Below are 13,170 nucleotides of genomic sequence, written 5' to 3'. Positions count from 1 at the left end.
AATTTACAGGTACTAAATGTTTGATTCTGTGTTTCTTTACATAAACATTCCCCATGGGGCATTGTAAATGAAACAATGTCTCGGCTTCTTTGTTGCGATCTGTATACCCACTTCTCCTCTGAGGCATGCTTGTGTTTGTGTTGTTGTGAGGTATGTTTGTGTAGCAGACATCCTGTGCGCATGGTAAATCTGTGCCTCTAGCCTTTCTTCGGGAGCTGCTACTCAGATTAAAGACATCAACACGCCTCAGCAACATGGGTGAAGCCAGAACGTGCCACGCTCCTCACCGTATGTCTTCTTCACTGGCAAAGATGATGACTGCCCGCGAGTGCTGCGTTTCCAGCAGTTGTTGGATGGCTTTGTCATAATCCTCCAGCTTGGGGTTGTGGGGTATTTTCAAAGACTGGGCGATGCAGATTCCACCTTTTAATGGGAAAGGAGTAAGAAATGATAAGGCCTCTGGGATGATATCATCCATTCACTCACTCTCACACACAGATGTATACACACACACACAAAGCCTGAGGTCACAATAGCTGCCTTTTTTTCCCTCTCCTATGGAAATCTCACCCATATGGAAATGCAAAACACATCTGAACACAATAGTGAGCTTTTGATGATGCTGTCATGCTTGCTATAGAGTCTAAACGATAGTCTTACAGTGTATACATTTACATTTTGGCAATGATCTGCAAACCACAGCAGCATGCAATATAAAACAGTCAAACTGCGCCTACCGACTGAGCACCAGCATCATTTCACGGAGAGAGAGAGAGTTATAAACATATCTGTTATAACAAATCCAATAATCCACACCAACAGGGACATAAAGCTACAGATTTCATATTATGGATTTGTGAAAATCCTACAGCTTTCCATTGACTTTTCATTTAAAGTCATTATCAAACATCTCTGGTTGGACCCTGAGCCAATCTGATAGCACAGCTGGCGATAACAAACAAAGAGGATATTAATACTGACAATAAATCATTCTCAGACAGGTCACCACTAATGAGTTTTTACAGGATGAAGGGGACTGATTGCTTCGGTGTGCTGCTAAATAGTTGCCAGATACTGTATTTGGCACAGTATATTAATCGCAATTGGCTTTTAACAGTTTGCTAGATATTGTTGTCTTCAGGGTTATATTCAACAGCTCATTATCAGGTGGAGAAGCAAAATTATATCGTTCACAAAAAAATAAAAAAATAAAAAAGCGTTTTGCTTCACTCTGGTGCGGTAATTATAGGTGCGAAGGACAAGCTAACCTTTGAAGCACTTTGGATAAACAGATAATGTGATCACCTGTGTGAGAGAGCATCCTAACTACTGTAGGCCTATACTGAGGCAGCAGTCTGTGTCCTGAGTCAACAGCAAAGCTCTACACAAACCAATTAAAATTTCTCCCACTCAAGCATTTTAACAGCCTACCCAATAACCTTTCAGTTTGAATTTTCCTGAGTAGACAGAGAAATGGAAGGAATCTCCTAATTGCCAGTCTCCTCAGGCTCATTACTTTGATATAAACAGCTTTTAGCTGGCAGATCACACATCTCCAGTCACGGTTTACTGTGGCATTTCTAAAGGCGGAAGATAGCAAAATGACAACTGCAGAACCTCCTCTTAACTTTCCATTTTTCTAGTATCAGCAGGCAGAATTACGGATGTTTCTTGATGCGAGAAAACATGCTGGGATGGTTGCTGTTATCCTCCCTAAGTGGACTACACATAAAAAGGGAGATCCCGCCAATGGACTAGCTGTTGCTCAAGGGTTTGTGGTATCCTGTTAGAGTGAAACGTGCTTGGTGTCATTTGTGCAGAGCAGCAAGCGCTGTAGGTCTCCAAGGGATGACACTAAAGCTCTGTTTCAGAACAGAGATTTCAGTTGATTCTAGCCTGAAATCCTACAGTATGACACTGCACTCCCCGGTTTCTGATTTAGGAAACTCTGTTTAACATCTGATTATGGCACATTAGCAGCAGATTTCAGCTCCAGGGGAACAGTATGTCTGCAGGTAGGTATCTCACACACAGAGATTCATTCCAGACAGGAAAAAAAAGGAAAAAAAAAAAACTCATAATACACCAAGAGCTTAAGTGTCATGAAAATACATTAACCCCATTATGACAAAAACCCTGTGGGCTTGTGCAAAGAGTTATAATGGTATAACAGTCCAGAACAGAGATATATTATAGGTCACAACAGTCAATAATACAGACAGAGACCACAGGAGCCACTGATGAAGATAAGAGGCATTTGGAGCAGATCCCATCTTCAGAGAGAGAGAGAGAGAGAGAGAGAGAGGGAGAGAGAGAGAGAGAGAGAGAGAGAGAGAGAGAGAGAGAGAGAGAGAGCACTAGAACTGAATGTGCCGTGGGTTTAAGACTGCCCTAAAGGCTGCAGACCGGCGGTTGTGCAGTGGTGGCTAAATTATTGAATGCCTGCAGAACACCTCATCTGTCAGTCAGTCAGATGGTCAGCCAGTCTTTTAGTTGAGGAGGCAGGCATGATGGAAATGCAAGTGGTGTATCTGTGCTTCCAGAGCACTGTGCTGTGGGGTCAGACTGCCTTCACCTGTCACTGGAAGGCGTTGTGTGGACTTGAAAGAGCCCTCGAATCAAACTGTGGGTTTAAAGAAGAGCCGCGTGTCTGTCTTGGCTGGAGCTGTGTGATGTGAGACAGATAAATGTCAGGCTCTGGGAGAAGAGAGTGTTTTATTCCAACTTGTTAAAGTGTTATCCAAGAAATAGGATTGTGTAGTAATACTGTACCATCACTGTACTGTACTATCACTTTCAGAGAGGAGAGCGAGGACGTTTGTCTACAATATATCTAAAGACTCAAAATATTAAAAGTTCTGCTTGTAAAGGATGATGTGCTGGAGATGTGCTGGTTTGTGACACTGAAATTTTTAGCCGCACCTTATTCATATACCTATGATCCTACGACATAATATCAAAAGTATATGCAAGGTGAACTCCTGCCCTCTGCTCCACATTTGATTAAAATATCAAAGACTGCTTAATGATCATGATGGCTAAATTCATCAGGTCTTGGGAAGTTCTCCACTTATCTGTCTGAGTGCCACAGGTCATGCACTGCATTAACTGCTTCAATTATTCATCTTCAATGCCCTCGGTTCTGCAAATGCACTTCAGGGCGAGGAATCCAGCTTTTCCATTTTGCTTAGTGAATTACAAATCCCTTTAAATTAGAGGCTTTTGATGGATTCGACCCCCCCGCCTGCCTGCTCAACACCCTCCAAACCCAAACCTCCAGGGGATCCATAATGCTGCAATTATATTTATCACCCTGACAGTCAAAAGGCAGACCTGCTCCCCACAGTCTCCCCGCCTAAACATGTGGGAGCACATCAAAATGGGCTGACATGCAGCTGACATTCATATTCAGCATCTGTGTGCCCTTCCATATTCTGCCTGCCTTTGCACTGCTGTTCTGGGACTTGACAATGTCGACGGGTCGTGTAGAAGTATCGCCATCTATTTTACGGTGTTTGCATTAGGCTTCGTCCCCCAGTCCATTCCTACTGCTATACATGAGTGCTATACTTTACTGGCAGGATTTTTTTCCCCCCCTCACAGCTCAGATCTGATCTAAGCAAGCATTATGTTGGCAACCTGCTGCAATCAATTCCACAGTGATATTTTGTGGGAGGTTTTCCTCAAATGCAAGTCTTTTTATCAAATGGGAAAACTGAACTCCATCGCTCTGGCTTGGGTCCAGACAGACAGAAAAATACAAACAAGATTAATCTCTGCCAGCTTCACCTGCAGCTAGGATGAGGGTACACAATGGAACAGGGCTGAAGATAGAGAGCAGGGCAAAGAAAAAGGAATAGAAAAAACAGAAGAGATCAATACAGGCTGACCATCACTCCAGTCTCAGCTTGGGGTAATGGGCAGCCATATTGCATTAGTCCGCTAGATGGTTCTCCTTGAAGTGGTGAAGCGAGAATCCTACTAATGCATCTGACATTTCACTGCAACCAAACAGGGCAGCCACAAAAACTGTCTCAAGGTCTCATTGATCAACTTGCAGGGGTACTGCAACAACAACCATCCAGGAATGTTGTTGTTGCTCTGCAGTTTAGCAATTTCTTGAAAATGACGTATGGTCAATATATTTACTTATAACACACTTACAGTATTTTACAAATATTCTCTTTCCATGTTGTCTAAGATGTTTGCTTCTTTAATTCAATCCATTCCAGTCAGTTCTGGTGCAGAACTGCTGCCTGTGAGTGAGTCCTGTGAATGTATGGCTGTGCTAGTACATAATTAATGTGTTTATTGGAGATAAGATGCCTTGGGTTCTGGAAGGTTTTCTTTAGAGGAAATAATTCCCATTTGTATATGAATACAAAATGTTGAAAAAAGACTGTGGCTCAGAAGCAACAGGGTGAATCAACACCAACAAAGGCTCATGATTTCATACTCCTTGTGCAGCTATTCAGGAGTTATAATAATATCAGTGTTTACTCGCTTTTGCAAAAGGAAACAGAGGAAAATGTATCTGACAGAAAATGTGTTTATCACAGGATATAGGATGAACTGAAACCTCCATGTCCTTAAAGAAGAACTTTTTCTTATTTGTTCCTACACAGGCTACTCTCTCTCCCTCTCTCTCTGTCAATGCAAATTACGCAGCCACAAACAGCTTCTTAAAGTTTTAATGAGTGATCACACTGGACATGAATGCACACAGATGAAATATTCATGCATGCTGGACGTCTGATCGGTGCCTGTGGGATATCATTAGCTTTCCTCATTTTAGAGGTTTCCGCACATTAGTCTATGAGAAGAGACTGAGATCATTCCCAGCAGATTTACAGGAAATGGACTGGGATCCATAGAGGTGAAGGTGAGAAGCAGCAAAATGCTCGGTCCTCTTGTCGTGAGTTGCAGGGATGCGCTGTCATGGATAAGAGAGGGTAATTTTTCCAGCCCACGTAACTTTCCTCTTAAAGTGATTCTTTCATAAAGAAGGAAAAGGGATTGGAGTTTTGAACACAGAGCTATTGCCAACTCTTGTGCATTAAAAACCTTCTTGCAATCATCATTTCTACAACACAACTGTAGAAGTGTATCCTGGTCCTGATCTTGCAAAGATACTGCAGCAGCAACTGTGGAAAGTCTCTGCAGACCTTCTAAAGCACAGCACAGTAAACCACATGATCTGACAAAGATAGCCGACCCATTGTACTGTGTAGCAACTGAGTGTCTCCTGGCTACAGCAACGACTGCTGATTCATATGTACCACCACATGCCAACAACAGCATCAGTGTGGAAAAAAAGCAGGTGAGTCAAGCGTGTGCACAATTTTCAGCCCAGTTACAGGCAAAACCACAACACCTTGTCTGAAAGCAAAACTCTGTTGTACTGTAATTACTCTTCAAGATCCTTATTCTAACCTAAACCCAAATCTAAACATAACAACTTAAACTGTTAAGCCTGAAAAAGGATCATTGCCACTTTCAACAATCACCATTAATGTTACATTACAGGACCCAACAAACCAGACTGATTCTAATAGCTTGCTTTCTAGACCATTCAGTGGTTCAGCTCCCTCTATTTAATGATATGGTTTCTTTGAAAAATGTCTAGAGACGCTCGCCAAAAAGAAGCCAGGCTTTTTTTTTCTTAAAGGACTATCTAAAACCCTGATGCTTCATACACAGAACCGGATCAGAGTGGTTTGAACTGACTGACCACAAAGCTGACTGACCATCATTAACATCCTCAGAGCTGTGCGCTCTCACAAGCAGGGATAAAAAATGAGGTTGAGTGAAACAGAAAAGGCAGAGTGTAAAACAAAACTCTCCCAAATGACCAGTTGCCAGACCATTCTCTCTCCTCTCTAGTGGTCAAAGAGACCATATTAAAATTTTTCAAACAATTTCTCTTCTGAGTTTGCACATAGCAAAAAGTTAAAAAAACAAAAAAAAAACAAAACTGTAACATGCAATGCTCATTAGTGTGATGTGGCATCTTCTCTACAAGCTGTTTCTCTGACTACATTTCCAGTAAAACGCCACAACTCACGGGGGAACTAAAGGAGAAGTTGCCAAACAGATCAATAATTCATCAACCGAAAACAAATTTTACAACTAACTGGAAACTGAACTTTCCCTGGGTCAAAAATGCAAATGCATGTTTTAAATAAGACAAACAAATATTAAGAAAAAGTGACTATAATTTCGCATAATATATCCATCACTGACCACCTTTCCTTACCTGCTTCTTTGGAGAGTTGTGTGAAGGCCTCCACTCCTTTCTCTCCATAGCTGCCCTCCGAGGCAATGGTGGAGACATAAGACCAGCCCAGGGCCCGGATAATGTCCACCATAGCCTGGGCCTGGAATGAGTCTGGAGGAACCACCCGCGAGAAGAAGTCATAGCGTCTGTCATCACTCAACTCCGGGGCTGTTGACGCATAGCTGATCTGCGGGATCTTGAAGAGAAGAGGTGGGGTTGGAGAGAGGAAGGGAACATTTACTCATGTGTTGGTGTTATTCTGGTGCAGCATTATATTTGGTTGCTATGGTGACTGTTCTGAAAAATAAATCCCATTTTTGAACGGTCATGTCCGAAATCACTCCTTATTTGCTATACAGTGCACTATATTTACTGTCTGCCATTTTATTTGAGTGTCAACAGTCTGAGTGTGAAATTTATGAACTATATGACCTCAATGTGTCACATATGGTGGATGCAAAAATTACAGTGCTTGTCAGGGTCAGCTATATTTGGAGGCTTACGGAACCGTATGACACTTTGGGAAAAATACTTCTCTTGCAGAGAGTTAGATGAGAAGATGGATAACGCTCTCGTGTCTGTTCGCTATATACAAAGCTACTTCCAGTGGCTGGTCAGCTAAGGTTAGCAGATTGGAAGCAGGAGGGACACAGCTAGTTGGGCTCTGTCTAAAGGTAACAAAGGGCCTTCAACACTGTTTAATCTGCACAAAAAGGTTTTGTAAAGATGAAATAAGTTTTCAATTGTGTGTAAGGTTATGTGCTGGACTATTTCTTGGCCAGGAGCAGAGACTCCCTGGAGGCCAAAAAATAGTCACACAGCATCTAATCCCTGCAAAACTGCAACTTGTCATTTCTATACCTTGTTTTTTGTACGGGCTGCTGGTAGGCTGATCCTTTTCTATTTGGACAGAGCCAGGCTAGCTGTTTCTCCCTGTTTCCAGCCTTTGTGCTAAGCCAAGCTAAGCTAACCAGCTGCCAGCTGTATTGAACATATAGACATCAAGTGTAAATGAGCATACCAACATAAATGTCTTTAACTTCACAGTTTAATTTGATAAAATGTGCGTATTTTAATCATTTAATTTGTTGCTGGAGAAGTTTAAGATATAACTTAGGTCTAAAACTTGCAAATGCATGCTTTACAGAGGGTAAAGTAACATAAGAGACACAACATAAATAGGTATAATAGCAACATTTGTTACATAATATTTGACAACTTTCTCACAGACTTTACCAAAATAAATAATAATTTTGTCCCGGGAATAAATTGAAAGCCTGACAACACAAGCAGGAGCTGCATATTGCACAGGACGGCTGAACAAACGAGCATTACATTTTTCAGATATCTTGCATGATCTTGTCAGTTGACCATGTAAGAATAAATTCACATTATGTCATGCAATATTTTACCCAGCCTATATTGGGTCTGTTGCTCAGGCAACGTCCAGTGCTGTCACTTTCTTCTCTTAACATATCACTGAAGGCTTATTGCTAAAACTGTCTTTGCAGCACTTTTTATGAACTTGCAGCACAGGTTTCTAAGCTCTCTCTTACACTGCCCTCATGATGTGACCTTCGTCTGTCTTCATCACTCTGCAGCATATCCAAATATAAAACCTGAGGAATTCGGTGTTGAGTCTGTGCTTTTTTTATTTCTTATATTTCAGCCTGTATTTGACCTTGGCTAACAGCAAAGATAAGCTAATATGGTTCATGAAATAGACTCTAATAACTAGTCCATGTACGTCTAACATAGTTGAATAATGTTGGTTTGCATAATGATGAAACTGAAAATATAACAATAACACATTTTGATCTTGCCTCAACAAAAAGGTGCTTGAAAGATCTGACGAGAAAAAAAAAAAATTGCCTCAGCAGATAAAATAGCTGTTATCATCATGTCGTTACCTATGTATGGAACAACTTTCTTCATGAAGTTAACCCCTTTATCTGCACTTGATTCATTTTATCTTATCTTAAAAAAAAACAACAACAAACAACTCAGAATCCATTTACTGACCTCTCTAGAGCCACAATCCTCCTCAACAGGCTATATCAATCAAGCTCTTTAGAAAGATGCAAGATAGTCACTTTTCCTAATGTTCACAAAACTCCTTAATAGTCTGCAGGTGTTCTTCTTACCTCAAAACACATCTTTAAATTGCTCAGATTTTTAGCCAAGCCAGCAGCAAGGAAATGTTGTTGTTCTGTCAGTCTAACATCTCAGCAGTAATTGGATGGATTACCATGAAATTCAGTACACCCATTCATGCACTCCTCACATCCACGCAACTGCGACGAGGGACCAGGAGACATGCCCCATCCCCCGATGTATAATCAACACGCTCACTCGGATGGAGGCAGCATTCATTGTACTAAGTGGTAGCAGTGAAAAGCAAAAGGAACAAAAGAATAAGATACTCTGTGAGCATGTGCGTGTGTATATATATATGAGCACATACCTTCCGGTAAAAAGAAACAATAGAGGCAAAAGAGGCAGACAGAAAGTGGACTGATAAGATGTGGGTTCGAGGTGAGCACCAAGATACTGTATAACACAAACAACTCTCACATAACAATACTGTATCGAAGTTCATTATCTTAGACTTTGTCCAAGGCAAGAAAAAAAAAAGTCTGTAGCACTTGGCTAGCAGCCAACCTCATATCACTAGCTGTTGTCCTGAGGTCTCTAACGTTGCTGATCCTGGATAACTGGTATCATGAAGCTGGTTATCACCTGTTCCTGTTAGCATAAAATTTGGTATTCAGTTGCTGAAATGTTTCCAATTACTATGGCAAAGACCTTGGATGCATTACCCAGCCCTCCACACACACACTATTTACCCCTCCATGTAATTCACAGTCCCTTAATTTTTCTTCAGTCATCATCAGGTCAAAAACATTTGGGTAATGACTAAATATTCAGTTGTACTTTGTATTTAGTGCTGATTAGCAAAGGTTAGTATGCTAAGATGGTGCACATGGTAACATGATAATTTGGCTTGAAGCACCACTGTGCCTGAATACAGTCTCATAGAGTCGTTTAATATGGCTGTGGACTACTGTGTGCTCACACAAAGCACAAATTAAATTTTAGAGGTGGTGCAATTACTTACAAAATCAATAGAAAGATGTGATTAGATGCAAATTCACCCAGGATTGCGCAAAATACCTCAAAAACGCGTCTGCACAAACTGAAAATGTTTCAGCTTCATTGTAAAATCTGCACGTTTCTCGCGGCTTTATGAATCTCTTTCATAAACACACAGAAACAAGATAAAAAAGGAGAGAGACTGGAGGGAAATAACAGAAAGAACAAGGGTCTCTGGTGAATTTTCAGTTCAATCAGACACCGAGCCCAACAAAAACACAGACACACTCCTGAAGACACAGTCGATGTGCCTGTTGCTAGCTAACATCTGTACAGTTGGTACAGTACATTGGCTGCTTGGGGCGGTTCAGCGGTCACATTCGTGAAAATGATGCAACGTGGAGATTAATTTCATTTTCTGTACGAACACACATTCAGCCTTTTTTTTTTGCAGAAGCACAAAATGTCAGGAAAGCAAAAACAGGAAGAAATGTCTGTCTGTATGCATTCATAATGTCACATAAGCTCTATAAATTAATAAATAATCAAAAACCCAGTATAAAGTAAATCAGTTGATAGAGATCTAGTATTAGGTTGTTGACACTACTGCCTGATAAAGTCCTAAACATCTCATCAACAACTGTGTTTGAGGTTTTGAAACTGCAATCGCACCTGGTGCTATGTCTGGGATCAAAATGGCTACCTCCCATTAGACAGGTGGATGCACAGGCAGGGAAATACATCATTTTCTCTTGAACCCAGTGCAGAACCTCATCAAACAGTCTCATCTAAGCACTGTATGAATGCCATCCATTTCTGTTAGAGTGATCAAAAACGGCCGGACACTGGGGAAACACAGGAATGAGGACACAGCGGCTCGCTGATGGGATTGCTTCAACTCACAGAGTGTGAGTTATAGCTTAGACCCCACAACTCAAAGGGGGTCAAACTGCACAAAGCTGACAAATTGAGGAGCAGAGGAGAAGGTTGAGCTTAAGAAGACTCAATATGTTTGTAGTCACCAAAAGAAAAGAAAATATATATATATGTGTGTGTGTGTGTGTGTGTGTGTGTGTGTGTGTGTGTGTGTGTATATACACACACACACACACATACATGTATACACACACACCAACTGACACAATTAAACAAATGCACAAGTGGCAACGCTGCAGCAATGTCACGAGTTAAATCACTTCAGCTTTGTCTAGATTGAGTGTACTGGGTCAAAGAGGGAGTACAGCAAAGTAATGGAAAAGCAACAGCAACAGTGATTTGCATTTAAAAAGACTCTTCTTTCCAAAATGTGAAGCATTTATTTGGAACATTTTATAGGAGACCTATCTTAACAGAGCTGCTGTAGTAATACTGCGGAGTCAAAAGGTGTTATAGGTTTGTTGAATCACGTCCTATCTTCGCCCCAGCTGGGACAGAAAGCTGCTTGAACATTTGTCTCTCTGGAGCTTTTTTTGCTGCAGGGAACCATTTAAGATGGCAATGTCTTTTTACTTTGTCCCAGGTTTGTACCCTGTTGATATAATTTCTCCAGCCCTTATTCCCCAGGAATCCACACCTCCTTGCAGTAGAAACATCCACGTATTCCGCCTTTGCTTTTTTTAATTACCACTTTGACCTCCAGGTAACAAAAGTGCTTGATCAAAACCTTGATTAAGAAAATGCAGAGGCGTGAGGATTAAACCTGCTGGAATTACGATATACAAGGAGTTGCTGACTAACTGATACTGATTACAATCTAAAGTCTTTGTGTTTTTTTTTTCTTCTCTGTGGGAGTTAATGGCCTATAAATTAAGCTGGATACAAGTTAGTAATTTAACCTTTTGTATAAAATAAGTGAATTAAATTAAATTCTTCTGAACTTGATAATGTTCTTCTCAGTAGATTACAAGAAACAAAGTTTAACTTTTCCACTTTGGTCACACTTTCATGATTGATGCACTGAACTATCATTTAAATAAGCTTGTATTGCAACAAATTGCAGTTGATTTGAATGGTTTTAGTGAAGCTGATAATACAGAGATATTAACGCAGGGAGAATGGATTTTTTATCAACATTTTTGAATATTTTTCTGTACATAATTGGATTGGAATGAGTAAGGGATTATTTTCTCTTGATCCTTCTATTTTAGTAAATTGCCCCCTTCTCACTTTCACTCGATTCTGCTTGCAATTGTCCTTATTTCATTAAGAACTCGCTATTACATGTGAAACATGGCATCACACACGACAACATGATCTATGCTCTAGTGGCAGCAAGGTGAAAGGGTGACGCCTGCAAGCATTTTGCACTGACAAGGACTACAATAACCGCGAACCGATCATGAGCAACTGAATTCAGGCTAAGAAAGAATGATTAACGATGCCCCCTTTCAGTATCACAATTACCCAAAGCTGATGTCTGGCACCTGTCATCTGTAGTATAGATCAAAGTTAGGATTGCTGAGGGTAATCGCCTGGCTTGCTCTTGAATGTATCTGGGCTGACAGAATCGATGGAAGGAAAACACAGAGGTCTGTTATAGGGGACACTGTTCTATTGATTTACCACCGCAAAGTGCTGCGACCGCCCTGAATAAAAATCTGTTGCTGAAGTCTAAAGAAGGTTAAAAAAAAAAAAAAAGAAGAAGACAGGGGTGGGAGGTGGTAGTTGGGAGGAGGGTGGTAATCTGCTTACTGACATTAAATGAGAATTTCAACCAGGGTGTTTAAGAGGAGAGGTGACTAAGCGAGGTTGTGTAAAGGTTAGATACATTCACAGTAAGTGGGAATGCCAGGTGAAGTTAATTAGAGTGCTTTGGCCTTTACGTTGCATTTTCACATACAGCAGCACCAGGGGCAGCTCTAAAGAAAGGTGAGAGACTGTAATGTTTGTGCTTTAACTGTCCTGCTCTGCTGATGTGAAGGTAATGATTCTGACAAGCTGAGAGCAGTTCTTGCAGATGCAGCTTGCTGTGCTGCTCTGCTCTGCCTTTTCTCTCATACAGTTGATGCAAAAAGAAATGTTTTCTGAAGAAAAATAGGCAGCATATGGCACAACACGACTCTCAGTCGGGGTAATGGCAACCATCTATCCTTGCCATCCTAGAAGAGGGAAGGCTGTAGATATGAAAAGACAGGCTGTCTCCACAGAAAACAGAGGGCTATGACAGTCCATGGGTTCTTAAACAAAAACTTAAGACTTAAAAAACAAAAGCTATCTTTCAAACACAGAGCTTTTCCCCACAAAAGGCAGCACTGAGTAGACGCCATCAGTGTCAAAAATTAGGCACAGAACACTAGAGTGTTGTCCAGACTGGTTTTGGTATCAACTAATCCAAGAACAGCTCTCAAAAACATAGCTGCAAAGGAGCGGGTGAGTGGCGGGGCTGAAATGTTTCCCATGAATGGCTGTAACTGGAGCGAGGGCGGCCAGGCAGTTCCTGTTGCAGGAATCCCTGTGCTTCTATTTGCTGCATGATTAGCTTCTAAGTATATCTTGACATCAGTCAGCTCCACTCGGCCGTTTGCAACAATCTCCACGGTGATGGCGGAAATGACAGCGGGTTCTGACAGACCCGACTCTAACCCCATGCCGTTTGTGGCCGGACGCCAATGCACAGATTGTCCTCGTGACATCGGCACAATGACACGCACACACAAACTGTAAATATGATCCTATGAACTTGCCAAGAAGCCATTTTGAAAGCAATTTAAAAACTGCACACCCCACCCATAACGGAATAAATATTTTCCCACCAAAAAACATCCCTCATCTGAAGATTTATTTGTTGCTCCACTGCTCAG

At 41.2% G+C, this 13,170-nt stretch overlaps 1 protein-coding gene across 3 annotated transcripts in view; it reads right to left on the bottom strand.

Annotated features, from left to right (window-relative positions):
* Positions 1-13,170, bottom strand: part of LOC121190894 (metabotropic glutamate receptor 7-like) — a 57,170-nt gene that overhangs the window by 26,658 nt on the left and 17,342 nt on the right. For all 3 annotated transcript variants that reach the window (XM_041051928.1, XM_041051931.1, XM_041051933.1), the window contains exons 2-3: positions 6,257-6,473; positions 288-423 (exon numbers count right to left, since the gene is read on the bottom strand). In XM_041051928.1, the coding sequence (XP_040907862.1) occupies positions 288-423; positions 6,257-6,473 (353 nt within the window). The remainder of the gene's footprint in view (positions 1-287; positions 424-6,256; positions 6,474-13,170) is intronic.

This window comes from Toxotes jaculatrix, chromosome 2 (assembly GCF_017976425.1).
Source record: "Toxotes jaculatrix isolate fToxJac2 chromosome 2, fToxJac2.pri, whole genome shotgun sequence".
NCBI classification, from domain to species: domain Eukaryota; kingdom Metazoa; phylum Chordata; class Actinopteri; family Toxotidae; genus Toxotes; species Toxotes jaculatrix.
This window is presented reverse-complemented; position numbering and strand designations above follow the sequence as displayed.